The sequence below is a fragment of the Haplochromis burtoni genome, unplaced genomic scaffold (assembly GCF_018398535.1).
Source record: "Haplochromis burtoni strain Fernald_Lab_line unplaced genomic scaffold, NCSU_Asbu1 Contig_657, whole genome shotgun sequence".
NCBI classification, from domain to species: domain Eukaryota; kingdom Metazoa; phylum Chordata; class Actinopteri; order Cichliformes; family Cichlidae; genus Haplochromis; species Haplochromis burtoni.
Window position 1 is genome coordinate 180,411 of NW_024583018.1, and position 15,188 is coordinate 195,598.

Sequence of the window (15,188 nt, forward strand, 5' to 3'; positions counted from 1 at the left end):
ACTGTATTAACACAATTGATCTAAAATCAGACAAAAAACAAAAATCAGAGTAGAAAAAGTTATATTTTTTTTCATATTTTTATTGAGAGACAAGTGTACAGTGTTTACAATGACAATACAATCTGTTCCCCTCACATATTTTTTAGTTTTTCTTACATGAACAGATACGATAACACACACACACAGGCACACCCACACACACGCTTAAATAAACAAACAAAACAAAACCTAATAAGAAACCCAAAACACACACAAAAAAAAGAAAAAAAAAAGGGGGGGGAAGAGATATGATATTAATCAGCTGGTAGAGCGTTTAATGACTTGCAATAGTCTACGAAGGGGCCCCAGATACGATAAAATTCTCTGTATTTGCCCTTCGCCACAAGGCCTATCTTTTGCAATTTAAGAAATGACATCACATCTCTAAACCAAAAAGAAACTGAAGGTGGCTTTGAAGATTTCCAAAGGAGTAAGATGCAACGTCTAGCCAAAAGTGATGTAAAGGCTAATATTTTGAAGTGTGTAGGGTCGGTTAGACCAGTGTTGACTGGAAGCCCAAAAACAGCTAGAAAAGGGTCCATGCAGATTTGGGTCCCAAGAGCCTTGGAAAGAATAACTGAATACTGACTCCAGAAGCCATGGAGTCTTGGGCACAGAAAGAACATATGGCCTAGGTCACATGGGGTGGCATGACATCTCTCACACTGATCCATCACTTGTGGGTAAATCTCAGACAGACGAGACTTTGAATAGTAAACCCTGTACAACACCTTGAACTGGATAAGTTGTAACCTGGCACAGGACGTACTATAACGGACATTGGATACTGCTTTCTCCCATTGCTGATCCGAAAAAATTACTCCTAACTCCCGCTCCCAAGCCCCCCTAATTTTAGCAACTGAATGGACATTTAAATCCATAAGTTGTTTATATATTAAAGATATAATTGACTTCTTATTGGGTTTAAGGGATAAGAATTCCTCCCACGGTTGGACATTTGGAAGAAGAGGGTAGGAGGGGAAGAGAGCAGAAGTGCAATGCCGTGCCTGAAAATAACGGAATAGATTGGTAGCCGGAAGATTTGTTTCTGAACACAGGTCTAAAAAAGTTAAGAAAGTGCCATCTTTATAGGGAGTGCAGAATTATTAGGCAAGTTGTATTTTTGAGGAATAATTTTATTATTGAACAACAACCATGTTCTCAATGAACCCAAAAAACTCATTAATATCAAAGCTGAATGTTTTTGGAAGTAGTTTTTAGTTTGTTTTTAGTTTTAGCTATTTTAGGGGGATATCTGTGTGTGCAGGTGACTATTACTGTGCATAATTATTAGGCAACTTAACAAAAAACAAATATATACCCATTTCAATTATTTATTTTTACCAGTGAAACCAATATAACATCTCCACATTCACAAATATACATTTCTGACATTCAAAAACAAAACAAAAACAAATCAGCGACCAATATAGCCACCTTTCTTTGCAAGGACACTCAAAAGCCTGCCATCCATGGATTCTGTCAGTGTTTTGATCTGTTCACCATCAACATTGCGTGCAGCAGCAACCACAGCCTCCCAGACACTGTTCAGAGAGGTGTACTGTTTTCCCTCCTTGTAAATCTCACATTTGATGATGGACCACAGGTTCTCAATGGGGTTCAGATCAGGTGAACAAGGTGGCCATGTCATTAGTTTTTCTTCTTTTATACCCTTTCTTGCCAGCCACGCTGTGGAGTACTTGGACGCGTGTGATGGAGCATTGTCCTGCATGAAAATCATGTTTTTCTTGAAGGATGCAGACTTCTTCCTGTACCACTGCTTGAAGAAGGTGTCTTCCAGAAACTGGCAGTAGGACTGGGAGTTGAGCTTGACTCCATCCTCAACCCGAAAAGGCCCCACAAGCTCATCTTTGATGATACCAGCCCAAACCAGTACTCCACCTCCACCTTGCTGGCGTCTGAGTCGGACTGGAGCTCTCTGCCCTTTACCAATCCAGCCACGGGCCCATCCATCTGGCCCATCAAGACTCACTCTCATTTCATCAGTCCATAAAACCTTAGAAAAACCAGTCTTGAGATATTTCTTGGCCCAGTCTTGACGTTTCAGCTTGTGTGTCTTGTTCAGTGGGTGAGAACACGATCATATTTTGGCATAAATTCAGCCAAAAAGTCGGCAAAGTCACTCACAAAGTCGTTATTGTATTTTGGAGGCCGGTAAACCACCGCACACAACACTGTGTGAGAGCAGCCCAGCTCAAACACAGACAGTTCAAAGCTGGTGAATGACGGGGTTGATAGCTGCTTACATTTAAAATGACTTTTAAAGAGCTATTCCTCCTCCTCGGCCCAACATACGTGGGGAATTAAAATAGCAGCAATCGCCAGGTAGAAGATCCGAGAAGATGCTGCACTCACCGGCGCTCAGCCACGTCTCGCACACACAAAGAAAATCCAGTCCTCGGGATGTGAAAAAATCCTTCAGGATAAACGTTTTGTTCGCTAGGGACCTAGCATTTACCAGGCCAATCCTGGCGGTAAACAGCGGATCCCCGTCGCTAGCCGTCCTAGAAGCCCAACACAGAGGCCGCAGATTCCGCAGATTCACACCACGTCGGCGGGGGCGAGGAGAGTAGAGTTTTCGGGACATCCCATCCAGGCCGATGACAGGTACCAGCCAGGCACAGACAGGTTCCAACGATCGCTGAGAGAAACAGAAGTTTGGCACCACTCCTTGTTTTCTGGACAAGGGCTTAAGAGAATACCTCAAAGAAGCTTTCAGCTTAACCAGGAAACCAGCCCTTCGACCCCGGCGACGGCACTTTTGCCGGAGTGGAGGATCTGGAACACGGCACAGGTGAGCCGGGATCTCTGATATTTAGCGGGAGCAAAGTTTTATGTTCAGCTTGGTTCCACTTTGCCCAGCTTTTGACAGAAGGTCGGAGATCCAGTAGGGTTTGGCGATCATACACCAAGAAAGAGTTGGCAGTTATTACAATAGTCAATAAAATCAATACAAACAAACATAACACTGGCAGTGATAGACGGCAAGCCACACACACCGGCGCCATCTTGAACCAGCACTTCAATCATATTTGGCATCTAGAATTCTCAGAAAGAGTGCCTAACCAGATACTTACAGTAAATGGCATTACCATGGCATCTTGTACTGCTTGAGGAAGCCTGTAGTCGTTTTGACCAATAAAGTGTCCTTTAAATGATAATAATAATAATAATAATAATAATAATAATAATAATAATAATAATAATAATTAAGACTGACTTCTTTCATGAGCACCATAATGCCAAAATCAGAAACATGTGTCAGAGGATGTTTCTGGTTTATAAATTCTAGGCTGGACTATTCAACTTCCTTGTCACTAGGGTGTCCAAAAATTTCACCGGGTGAAAAAAGATTATAAGATTAGAACACTGATTATGACCTTTCCATGGAAAGGTGACTGGACTCACAGACCAAAATGCAACAATAGCCTGGTCTGGCTTCGAAACATTTTAGGGGGTTAGATATTTTATTTGAGTGACAAGAAGATAAGTGGTGCAATATTGGGCATGGTTCTATGAAGTAGCATTTCTATGGCCCAAATATGGGTTTCATAGCTGCTGGAATGCAGTCATATTACTTCTCGTGTTAATTTGTTGCACATTCAATAATCAATTGTACAATGCCTGCTAGCCCAGTATTCCACTGTTATATTACTTCTGAATTTACATCTGTCTGCATGAACAGAACATTATCAGCCTTTCAAAAGGATGTCAACTGTTCCACCAGAGGCAATATAATACTAGACCTGATAGGGTTTAAAGCGTCAGGTTGACAACCAGGATAGAGGCCAAATGAAGTTAAAAAAAATTGTTAAAAGGTTTAATACAGGCTGTCTGTCCAGAACATTCCTCTGCACTGTCTAACAGGCACTGGCACAATGTCGCTCTCTCTGTACTGTCTGGCAGGTGTTCCAGTCAACAACAATGACACTACCACTACCACTAGTTGAGCAGCTTAAGACACGTTGCTTGCATCGACAGCACCATTTCCTCCACATCCGTCTCATCATCAGCTACAAACAGTGCATCTTTCATGCCGTTGAATGCTCAACAATAAAACAATGCTAATCCACCATACCGTTACTGACAGCAGGTTGGACTTCCTTTGAAGGGTCCAAGGTGCATGTGGAGGATGTGGACTGAAAGATGGTCAGAAACAGCAAGGTTCAGGCATTTCAGATTGGAAGTGGAAGTGTTGGTGGAGAAAACTAGATCCAGCGTGTTACCTATTATGAGTGTTTTAATGTCACCCTGGCTGTGCCAACACAGCTCCAGGTTATCTTCATCTACCACCCCCATAAAGTTTGTACTGTGGTCATGTCATAGTTGTCTGAGATTTTCACCTCTCTTTGCTCTTTGTCTCCAGCCTCACTCCTAATTGGTGACTTAAACATTTACTGTATGTCGACTCCAGTAGGTCTTTGTCCGCCAATGACACTTCTGTGACTTCTGGACTCTCTCTTTCACATAGTATATTAAAAGGATCATCTGTTACCTCTGAGTTAGGTGGGACTTTTTATGTCTTTGCACGGTTTTCGTAAGTGCATGCGCAAGGTCAAAAATTGGCTCGCAGGCAACTCTCTCATCCTAAATGACAGGAAAACTGAAGTCATCGTGTTTGACAGTAGTATTCCTCGTGGCCAACTCTGTGGTGCCTCTGGTTCCTTTGATAGTTTCCTCACCGACACTCTTAGTGACCTGGGGGGGGTTTTGGATAGCTCTTTTAATCTCAACAAACAAGTGTCTTCTGTTGTCAAAACTTGCTTCCATCAATTGCGTCTTATTAGCAAGGCCAGACATTATGTCCCGCATAGAGACCTGGAAAAGCTTATCCATGCCTTTGTGAAATTTAGGTTGGATTATTGCAACTCCCTTTACTTTGGTCTTAACTCTACTCTTCTCCATAGACTGCGAATTGTTCAGAATGAGGCCGCTCGTCTCCTTACTGGTAGTGGGCGGCGTGTCTCTATCGCCCCTGTCCTTGCCGACTTGCATTGGCTTCCCATTAAGTATCGCATTCAATTCAAAATCCTGCTGCTCACCTTACAAGTTATTAACAATATAGCGCCAAGTAAGATCATCTTCTCAGTCACTTTTGGTACAGCCGAGATCCCGGCTGAAGACTATAGAGGTGACCGAGCGTTTGCCTTGGCTGCACCCGTTCTATGGAATAACATCCCCATTGTTATCCACGAGTCTGATTCCATTCAATCCTTCAAATTGTGGTTAAAAACCCACTTATTTAGCCTCGCCTTTTCTACCATTTAATGCTTGTTTGTTAGTTAGTTTAATGCTTATTTCTATCTTCGGTCTATTCTTAACTATTTTAATCATTTTTTACATTTTTGACTGTTTTATCCTTTACACATATTGTCCTTTTATGCTTTTATATGCATTTCTTTTGCTTCTGTGTTTTTAATGCCATTTAACCTGCTAGCATGTTTGGTACTTTGCCATAGCTTTCATCCTTCCCTGTTACTTCATCTTACCCTCTTGTTAAGCACTTTCGTACACCACTGGTTTTTAAATGTGCTATATAAATAAAGTTTGTTGCTATTGTTGTTGTTGTCACACGCTGGATCTAGTTATCTCCTCCGACACTACCACTTCCAATCTGAAGTGCTTGAACCTTGCTGTTTCTGACTATCTTGGTGTGTACTTTTCTGTTATTGTTTCTGTACCTAGGCTGCGCACTTAATGTACCATTGCATACCATACAGGAAGTTTAAGGCTGTCAGTACATTGGCCCTGAACAATCTGATCGCAAACCACTTGGCTTCAGACCCACCCATCAACATGGTTGACACACTTGTTAACCATTATAATGCGGCCATATCTAGCAGCCTCAACTGTCTTGTCCCCCATAAAACTCGGGCCGCCTCTTTTACCTTCCCTGCCTCGTGGTTCACCTCGCATCTCTGTGACCTAAAGACCACTGGCCACCGACTTGAGAGGCTCTACAAAAGGTCTGATCTCACTGTCCACCTTGAGGCATATAAAGACCATGTGAGGTCCTATTAAGCAGCTCTCTCAGGCCAAGACTCATTATTACTCTTCCCTCACTCACCAACAGCAAAATCATCCCAGATTGGTGTTCTCCACCATCAACCAACTACTTCACCCCATTAATCCACCTCTCTTTTCAGGTGCCACTGACCTCTGCAATAAGTTTTTGGACTTTTTCCAAGAAAAATTAACTCCATTCATCAATAGCTTCTGGCACCTGCACATCAATTTCAGGACGGCATTCCCCGTAGCACATCTAACTCCATGCTACTTCTCCTCTTTTTCGTCTGTGAATTATTCCCAGGTCACCAAGTGGGTCTTTCAGTCCACATCCTCCACATGCACCCTGGACCCCATGCAGACAACATTGGTCAGAGCATGTCTACCTGCTCTGTGCCCTCTTACAGTTGACATCAACTGTTCGCTGGAGTCAGGAGTGGTACCCTCCAGCTTCAAGCCACCTCAGTGACTCCTATCAAGGTGTCCAGGGCAGTGACAGTTTGCATTACCTTGAACAGTTTATTGGAGTTAAACCCAGAGATTTGGTAAGACGTTGCCAGCACATAAATCCTCAGGAAGCCTACAGTGAGGCCAGAAGTTTGCTGTTTAATCATTATAGTAAAGAAATGAGAAGTGCAACTGCCAACATGAACCAAGCATTCAACTAGCCACACATTAAACCAGATGATGGAAAGGCTCTTCGTAGCTATTCCCTGTTTCTCAGTGGTAGTAACAAGACATCAGTCACCTACAAAAGATTGAGAACTCCACTAATCTCAGAGTTATTGTGTCGAAGCTGCCATATAAAATGAGAGAAATGTGCAGTTCTGCCTTTGACATTCAAGAAACAAGTAGAAGGAGAGTAAAGTGTACAGATCTGATCAGATTCATAAACAGACAAGCGAAAACAGCTGCAGATCCTTTGTTTGGCACCATTAAGGATGCTGATGAAGCAAAATCATATGTAAATGTGAGAATGAACAGAGCACCCTGGCCAAAGGGAAGCAGATTTGCAGTGTATCACAAGGTGCAAATGAAAAGCCACCTTAAATTAGCAAAAACTCCTCTTTTCATACTAGTAGTGGCTTCCAAAAGCCATGTATATACTGTATATGTGTATATACAGTATATACTATACGATATTCTATACTGTGAAAAACAGCGTCCTTTCAAAATCATTAGATAAATACAGAAAAAATCAAACAGGTAATGAGTATGGATGTTACAGAAGTGCATTAAAATCCACTAAACAAGCTCATCTCTCACTATTCAGAGTGGGAACGTCTCAAAAGGGCAGTTTTCTGGCTGATGACGTTTGAACAGCTGCTTTGTGGCTTCCAGTCGGCATTAGAGCGAGATGGCTGACTAAACCTGAACTCCCGATAGTAGAGCAGAATTTCCCCCTAAAATTCAAATAAATACTTGATTTGACAACTTCTCTTTTAAACAGTATGTCTGGGAGTACAAAGACGGTAGTCTCAGCACAAGAAGATGAGCATGCTAGCATGAATATTAAGTACGCGTTACAGTAAGTACGTTTTTATTGTGGTAAAGAGCACGGTAACTAGTTATTATGCCAAAATCAGGAATGCGTTAATAGTTACTGGGATTTAGATAGGGTCGTTATTTGTTACTTCGTGTGGTGGCTATCGCGGAGCTTTCACAGATTCTGTAACATTAGCAAGTGGTGGAGGCCAGCAGGTGGATGAGGGAAAGTACAAGGCGGCCCGAGGCGGACGCCGTCTGAGTGTCAGGTGAACTGAACTTCAGGTAAGAAGTTATGAACTGCAGTCTATCTGGGTCAGATATAAACCAAGTTTAGGTTTAGTTTATTTTCATTATGCTGACTTTTTCGTACTGGGTGCTAGCTAGCATGACGGCGCTTCTATACAGGCTGGGTGGGTGCTATGATGTTATAGTGAACTTTATTTTCTTCATAAGGTTAATTATTAGAGTTGCCAACCATCCCCTAAAAAACGGAATCGTCTCATATTCAGAGAAAATATTTCGTATTGAGGTGAAAAGGAATGCAGTTTGTCTCGTACTTCAGCTACAATGAAAAAGACACAAAGCTGGAGTTATTCGGCGTCTTTACGCTGCAGCTGCCTCTTCTTCTCTCATTCTCACCCCCTTCCTCTCCTGTTGCTACTTCAATTATTAAACTGATCAATGATCAACTGATCGTCTTTTCTGTCGGAAGTCCCGTCTCTCTTGTTTGTTTATCTCCCACTTTGCGCCAGAAAGAGGAAACCAGCAGATGTCGCGCTAAACAACGGCAGCACGTTTAAGCTTGATCAGCTGTTGTTAGAATTTATTTAATATTACTTTCTAGTATCAGCTGATGTTTGCTGGAGCCACAGCTGTAAAGCTGCTGGTCATGATATCGGTTTGGTTATCTGGTGAGAGCGAAACATGAAGATGAAACCAGGAGATGTCCTTACTGAATCATCAGAGCTGTGATGGAGAAACAGGTTTAACTTTTAGGTGACATGAATGAGTTGAAGGCAAGTTATGAACTGCTTCTGAGAGACAAATAACATAGCTGTGCGTGTTCATGGAGCTTGCATTTTCACCTGCTGGACATCACTACCTGACAAGTTATACTTGCGCCTATACTCTGAGACCTGTGTCTCTGAGTGGGAGACCTGATATCACATTAACGTGTATCCTTGTATTAACAAACATGCCATATTGGCCCAGTTTATTTTTCTTATCATAGTTGTGAGAAGACCATAAATAGCATTTGGATTTTCTGTTGTACAGTTCATTTGCTGTTATGGAGTTCTTGTTATGGATAAAAAGTGTCCTTTTTTTGTTGCAAAATAGCTGATAACTATTCGCTGATAGCTGCCAACATATGTGAACAAATATAATACACACTATATAGAACAACTTTATAGTAACTGTTGATATAGAGCGTTATTAAATTTATTGCTAATGCAATCATATGGCACATTGACTTTTGAGGAAATTTTAGGTGGCACTCGTTATCAGAAAGGTTGCCTACCCCTGCTGTAATGTAATCGGCCTACAAATGCAGCCTCCGATGGATGCAGCCCCTAAATTTGGACACAGCTACGATACCAGAGACTGCTTCTTCTTCTTTAGCGTTCATTGGCAGCCTGCATCCTTGTACATGCATTGCTGCCATCTTCCGTTTCAGTGCGTTATTACACTCTTCAATCCTACTACTTATTCCTGTGTCTTTCAGGATCTTACAAAACTTCAAACGACGTGTCAACTATTAAATTAGTCTAGTTGCAATTAGTGACTAGTCGACTACTTCAGACATACATGCAGCGAAAACCTGACTAATTCTTTAAACGTACCTGAACAATAGGCTCGCCAACAGTGGCATCCTCTGACACCACTGCAGTGTAGACACTGCGGCTAAACATGGGTGGATTGTCATTTACATCTGTTAGGTCTATGTTCACAGTAGTAATGGCACTCAAAGAGGGCGTGCCACCATCACGAGCCTCTACTGTCAGGAAGTAATCTCTGCAGGTCTCATAATCAAGAGGCTGGGCAACTAAAATGGCACCTGAATAAGAGAAAGGGAAAGGGGAAGAGAAGATAATTATAGACATTTGTAATGGGTTGGAATTTCAAAATGTTAACAAACTGGGAGATTATAAATTGCTTTACTAATCATATTGACTCCTTAAAGCAATAAGCGAAATTTGCCTTTTCACACAACACTTCATTTATTTTATTCTATACCTACAATCGATAACGAATCACTCTTACACACCGCCAAATGCACTGACCAGTTGGAGGTCTTGTGCGGATTGTGAGAGGCTGGGAAATGCCTTATAGCGATTGGATCACCTGCTCTACTTTCTGAGCTCATATTGTTGCTATAAATACTTACCATCATTATATAGTTTATACAGCCTTCTATTTAAAATCCTTAAATAGAAGGCATTTAAACATTTGGTAAATTCTAGAAGGACATGTGTACAATAATTAAGTATTTTTTATCCATCCATTTCTGCCACGTATCCAAGTTTGGGTCACAGGGGGCAGCAGTCTAAATATAGAAGTCCCTTACCCCGGCCAACTCTTCCAACTTCCACATCAAGTCACTTCCAAGCCAGCTGACAGATCATTTGTCTCCAGTAAGCCCTGGGTTAGGGTAACCCTAAGTAGGACATACCTGAAACACACCACCTACCAGGTGTCAATGAGGCATTCTTATGCTCAAACCAGCTCAACTGGCTCCTTTCGAAATGGAGGAGCGGTGGCTTACATAAAGTCATTCTCGAATCACCTCCTTTAGTTTTGGGTAGATCAACCACGTTTTTCATGATCATCCTCACCCAATGAGCCAAGATCTTGAATGGAGCTCCAGACCAAGGGCAATGGCAAGGAAAAATAATTGAATTGATAATGAAAAATATTACAAGATAAAGAAGATGAAGATAAAGAAGATTAAAAAATATTTGAAATATGCAACCATATGTTCTGGACACTCGGGTAAAGAGAGGGGCTGAGCTGTCGACTGATCACCACCTGGTGGTGAGTTGGATCAGGTGGCGGGGGAGGACGCTGGACAGACCTTGTGCACCTAAACGCGTAGTGAGGGTGTGCTGGGAACGTCTAGCAGAAGCCCCAGTCCGCGATATCTTCAACGCACACCTCCGGCAGAGCTTCAACAGCATTCCGAGGGAGACTGGGGACATTGAGTCCGAATGGACCATGTTCAGCGTCTCCATTGCCGAAGCTGCTGCATTGAGCTGCGGCCGCAAGGTGGTTGGTGCCTGCCGTGGTGGTAATCCCCGAACCAAATGGTGGACACCAGAGGTGAAGGGAGCCACCAGGCTGAAGAAGGAGTCCTATCGGGCTTGGTTAGCCTGTGGGACTCCGGAGGCAGCCGACAGGTATCGACAGGCCAAGCGGAATGCGGCTCGGGCAGTGGCTGAAGCAAAAACTCGGGTGTGGGAGGAGTTCGGAGAGGCCATGGAAAAAGACTTTCGGACTGCCTCGAAGAGATTCTGGCAAACCGTCAGGCGTCTCAGGAGGGGAAAGCGGTGCTCTACCTGCACTGTGTATAGTGCTGGCGGAGCGCTGCTGACGTCGACTGAGAAAATTGTCAGGCGGTGGAAGGAATACTTCGAGGACCTCCTTAATCCCACTGACACGTCTTCCGAGGAGGAAGCAGAGTCTGGGGATGAGGGGAATGACCCGCCAATTTCCGGGGGCGAGGTCACTGAGGCAGTTAAACAACTCCTTGGTGGCAGAGCCCCTGGTGTTGATGAGGTCCGCCCCGAGTTCCTGAAGGCTCTGGACGTTGTAGGGCTGTCCTGGTTGACACGCCTCTGCAATGTTGCGTGGAGATCAGGGGCAGTACCCGTGGACTGGCAGACCGGGGTGGTGGTCCCCATCTTTAAGAAGGGGGACCGGAGGGTGTGTTCCAACTACAGGGGGATCACACTCCTCAGCCTCCCTGGGAAAGTCTATGCCAGGGTGCTGGAAAGGAGAGTTCGTCCGCTAGTCGAACCTCGGATACAGGAGGAACAATGCGGTTTTCGTCCTGGTCGCGGAACACTGGACCAGCTCTTTATCCTCTCGAGGATACTTGAGGGTGCATGGGAGTTTGCCCAACCAGTCTACATGTGTTTTGTGGACTTGGAGAAGGCATTCGACCGTGTCCCTCGGGGTGTCCTGTGGGAGGTGTTGCGGGAGTATGGGGTGTCTGGCCCATTGCTACGGGCCATTCGATCCCTATACAACCGTTGCAAGAGCTTGGTTCGCATTGCCGGCAATAAGTCGGACTCGTTCCCGGTGGGTGATGGGCTCGCCAGGGCTGCCCTTTGTCTCCGGTTCTGTTCATAATTTTTATGGACAGGATTTCTAGGCGCAGCCAAGTGGCGGAGGGCTTTCGCTTTGGTGGCCTCAGAATCTCATCTCTGATTTTTGCGATGATGTGGTTCTGTTGGCTTCATCGGGTGAGGGCCTCCAGCTCGCACTGGAACGGTTCGCAGCCGAGTGTGAAGCAGCGGGAATGAGGATCAGCACCTCCAAATCTGAGGCCATGGTTCCCGGATAAGCTGGAGGAGATGGCTGGGGAAAGGGAGGTCTGGGCCTCTCTGCTTAGGCTGCTGCCCCCGTGACCCGGCCTCGGATAAAGCGGATGAAGATGGATGGATGGATGGATGGAACCTTTTTTTTAACTTTTGCTTTTCTTTTTAATGAGGATATTTCAAAAATGCTGGGGTGCAGGAATCAAAGCAAAGGATGCAAACAGACTGAACAAACTCATCAGGAAGGCCGAATCTCTTGTTGGCATAAAGCTCGCCACCCTGGAGGAGGTGATCAGTAACAGAATGCTGACAAGACTGCTGGCAATCATGGACAATGAAACCCACCCCATCCATAACACACTGGACGACTTGAAGAGCAGTTTTAGCAATAGGTTCCTTCAACCTTGCTGTCTGATGGAACGTTACAGGAGATCATTCCTTCCTGCTGTTATCAGACTCTGTAATTCTTCCACTTGGGTCAGACCCACACATGTGGAACAGAATTAATCAAACTTTAATGCACCGTGTCACTTTTTAATACCACTACATAGTTGCACAAATAGTTGTCCTTTTATATTCATAGTTATACCTATATCTCAATATTTATCCATTTATCTTAGTCTTTATCCATTATAACTCATTTTATATGAGTGCTTGTTGTTTGTTGTATATTTGCTGCTATGACAACTCAAAGAGCGATTCAGAAGACCCCTATGAAAAGACCATCGTAGGAACAGTTCACCCTGCCCGGGATAGGGTTACCGGGGCCTCGCCCTGGAGCCAGGCCCAGGGAGGGTGCCCGAGAGCAAGCGTCTGGTGGCCGGGACTTGGTCCATGGGGCCTGGTCGGGCACAGCCGAAAAAAGGGACATGGGCCCATCTTCCTGCAGGCCCACCACCCGCAGGAGGCACCGTCGGGTCGGGTTCAATGTGAGCGGACGGCGGCCAGGAGCGGAGGTCCTGACAGACCGAACCCTGGCTACCAAGACTGGCAACTGGGACATGGAATGGGGAAGGAGCCTGAGCTAGTGCATGAGGTTGAGAGGTACTGGCTAGATATATACGGGCTCGCCTAAATGCATGGCCTGGGCTCTGGAACCAGCCTCTTGGATAGAAGCTGGGCTCTGTCTCAGTCTGGAGTTGCCCATGGTGAGAGGCGGCGGGCCGGGGTGGGTATCTCTGTATCCCCTCAGCTTGCTGCTGGTATGTTGGGGTTTCTCCCAGTGGATGAGAGGGTTTGTTCCCTTCGCCTTCGGGTCAGGGAATGGGTCCTGACCGTCGTCTGTGCTTATACGCCAAGCGGCAGTTCAGAGTACCCAGCCTTCTTGGAGTCCCTGGGTGGGGCACTGGAGGGTGCTCCTCATAGGGACTCCGTTGTTCTACTGGGAGACTTCAATGCTCATGTGGGCAATGACAGCAAGATCTGGAAGGGTGTGATTGGGAGGAACGGCCTCCCGGATCTGAACCAGAGCAGTGTTTTGTTATTGGACTTCTGTGCAAACCACAGTTTGGCCATAACGAACACCATGTTCGAACATAAGAGTGTCCATAAGTGTACGTGGCACCAGGACACTCTAGGCCACAGGTCAATGATCAATTTTGTAATCGTATCACCAGACCTGAGGCCATATGTTTTAGACAACTGGGTAAAGAGATGGGCTGAGCTGTCAACTGATCACCACCTGGTGGTGAGTTGGATCAGGACACAGGACACAGCACAGGACAGACCTGGTGTGCCTAAATGTAAAGTGAGGGTGTGCTGGGAACGCCTAGCAGAGGCTCCGGTCCGCAAGATCTTCAACTCACACCTCTGGCAGAGCTTCAACAGCATTCCGAGGGAGACTGGGGACATGGAGTCCGAATGGACCATGTTCAGCATCTCCATTGCCGAAGCTGCTGCACTGAGCTGCGGCCACAAGGTAGTTGGTGCCTGTCATGGTGATATTCCCCGAACCAAATGGTGGACACCAGAGGTAAGGGGAGCCTCCAAGTTGAGGAAGGAGTCCTGAGGCAGCTGATAGGTACCGACAGGCCAAGCGGAATGCGGCGCGGTTGGTGGCTGAAGCAAAAACTTGGGTGTGGGAGGAGTTCGGAGAGGCCATGGAGAAAGACTTTCGGACTGCCTCGAAGAAATTCTGGCAAACTGTCAGGCGACTCAAGAGGGGAAAGCGGTGCTCTACCTGCACTGTGTATTGTGTGGATGGAGTGCTGCTGACTTCGACTGAGAAAATTGTCAGGCGGTGGAAGGAATACTTCGAGGACCTCCTTAATCCCACTGACACGTCTTCCGAGGAGGAAGCAGAGTCTGGGGATGAGGGGGATGACCCGCCAATTTCCGGGGGCGAGGTCACTGAGGCAGTTAAACAACTCCTTGGTGGCAGAGCCCCTGGTGTTGATGAGGTCCGCCCCGAGTTCCTGAAGGCTCTGGACGTTGTAGGGCTGTCCTGGTTGACACGCCTCTGCAATGTTGCGTGGAGATCAGGGGCAGTACCTGTGGACTGGCAGACCGGGGTGGTGGTCCCCATCTTTAAGAAGGGGGACCGGAGGGTGTGTTCCAACTACAGGGGGATCACACTCCTCAGCCTCCCTGGGAAAGTCTATGCCAGGGTGCTGGAAAGGAGAGTTCGTCCGCTAGTCGAACCTCGGATACAGGACAATGCGGTTTTCGTCCTGGTCGCGGAACACTGGACCAGCTCTTTATCCTCTCGAGGATACTTGAGGGTGCATGGGAGTTTGCCCAACCAGTCTACATGTGTTTTGTGGACTTCATTTCTATCTATCTATCTATCTATCTATCTATTTAGTATATATATATATATATATATATATATATACTATAATACTGTATCTATATATATATATATATATATATATATATATATATATATATATATATATATATAGAGCTGGATAGCGTAGTGGTTAGACTACACGCCTTTGGAGCAGAGGATCGCAAGTTCGATTCCTGCCTGGGGCGTCTGTATCCAGTAAGGGTCCTAAGGCTAGACCCCCTATGCTAAGCGAGCCTACCGCAGACATGAGCGAGACAGATAAATATGAAGGCATGCCGGCTCGGACGTCGCCCGGATCAACAAGG

General features: G+C 45.3%; 1 protein-coding gene across 1 annotated transcript in view; it reads right to left on the reverse strand.

The window, feature by feature from the left end:
* Positions 1–8,975: 8,975 nt before the first annotated feature.
* LOC102303749 (protocadherin Fat 3) overlaps positions 8,976–15,188 on the reverse strand; it is a gene marked incomplete at its 5' end in the record, with an annotated part of 45,780 nt that continues 39,567 nt past the window's right edge. Inside the window, 1 exon segment of the mRNA XM_005950277.3 lies at positions 8,976–9,610. Coding sequence (XP_005950339.3) covers positions 9,378–9,610 — 233 coding nt within the window.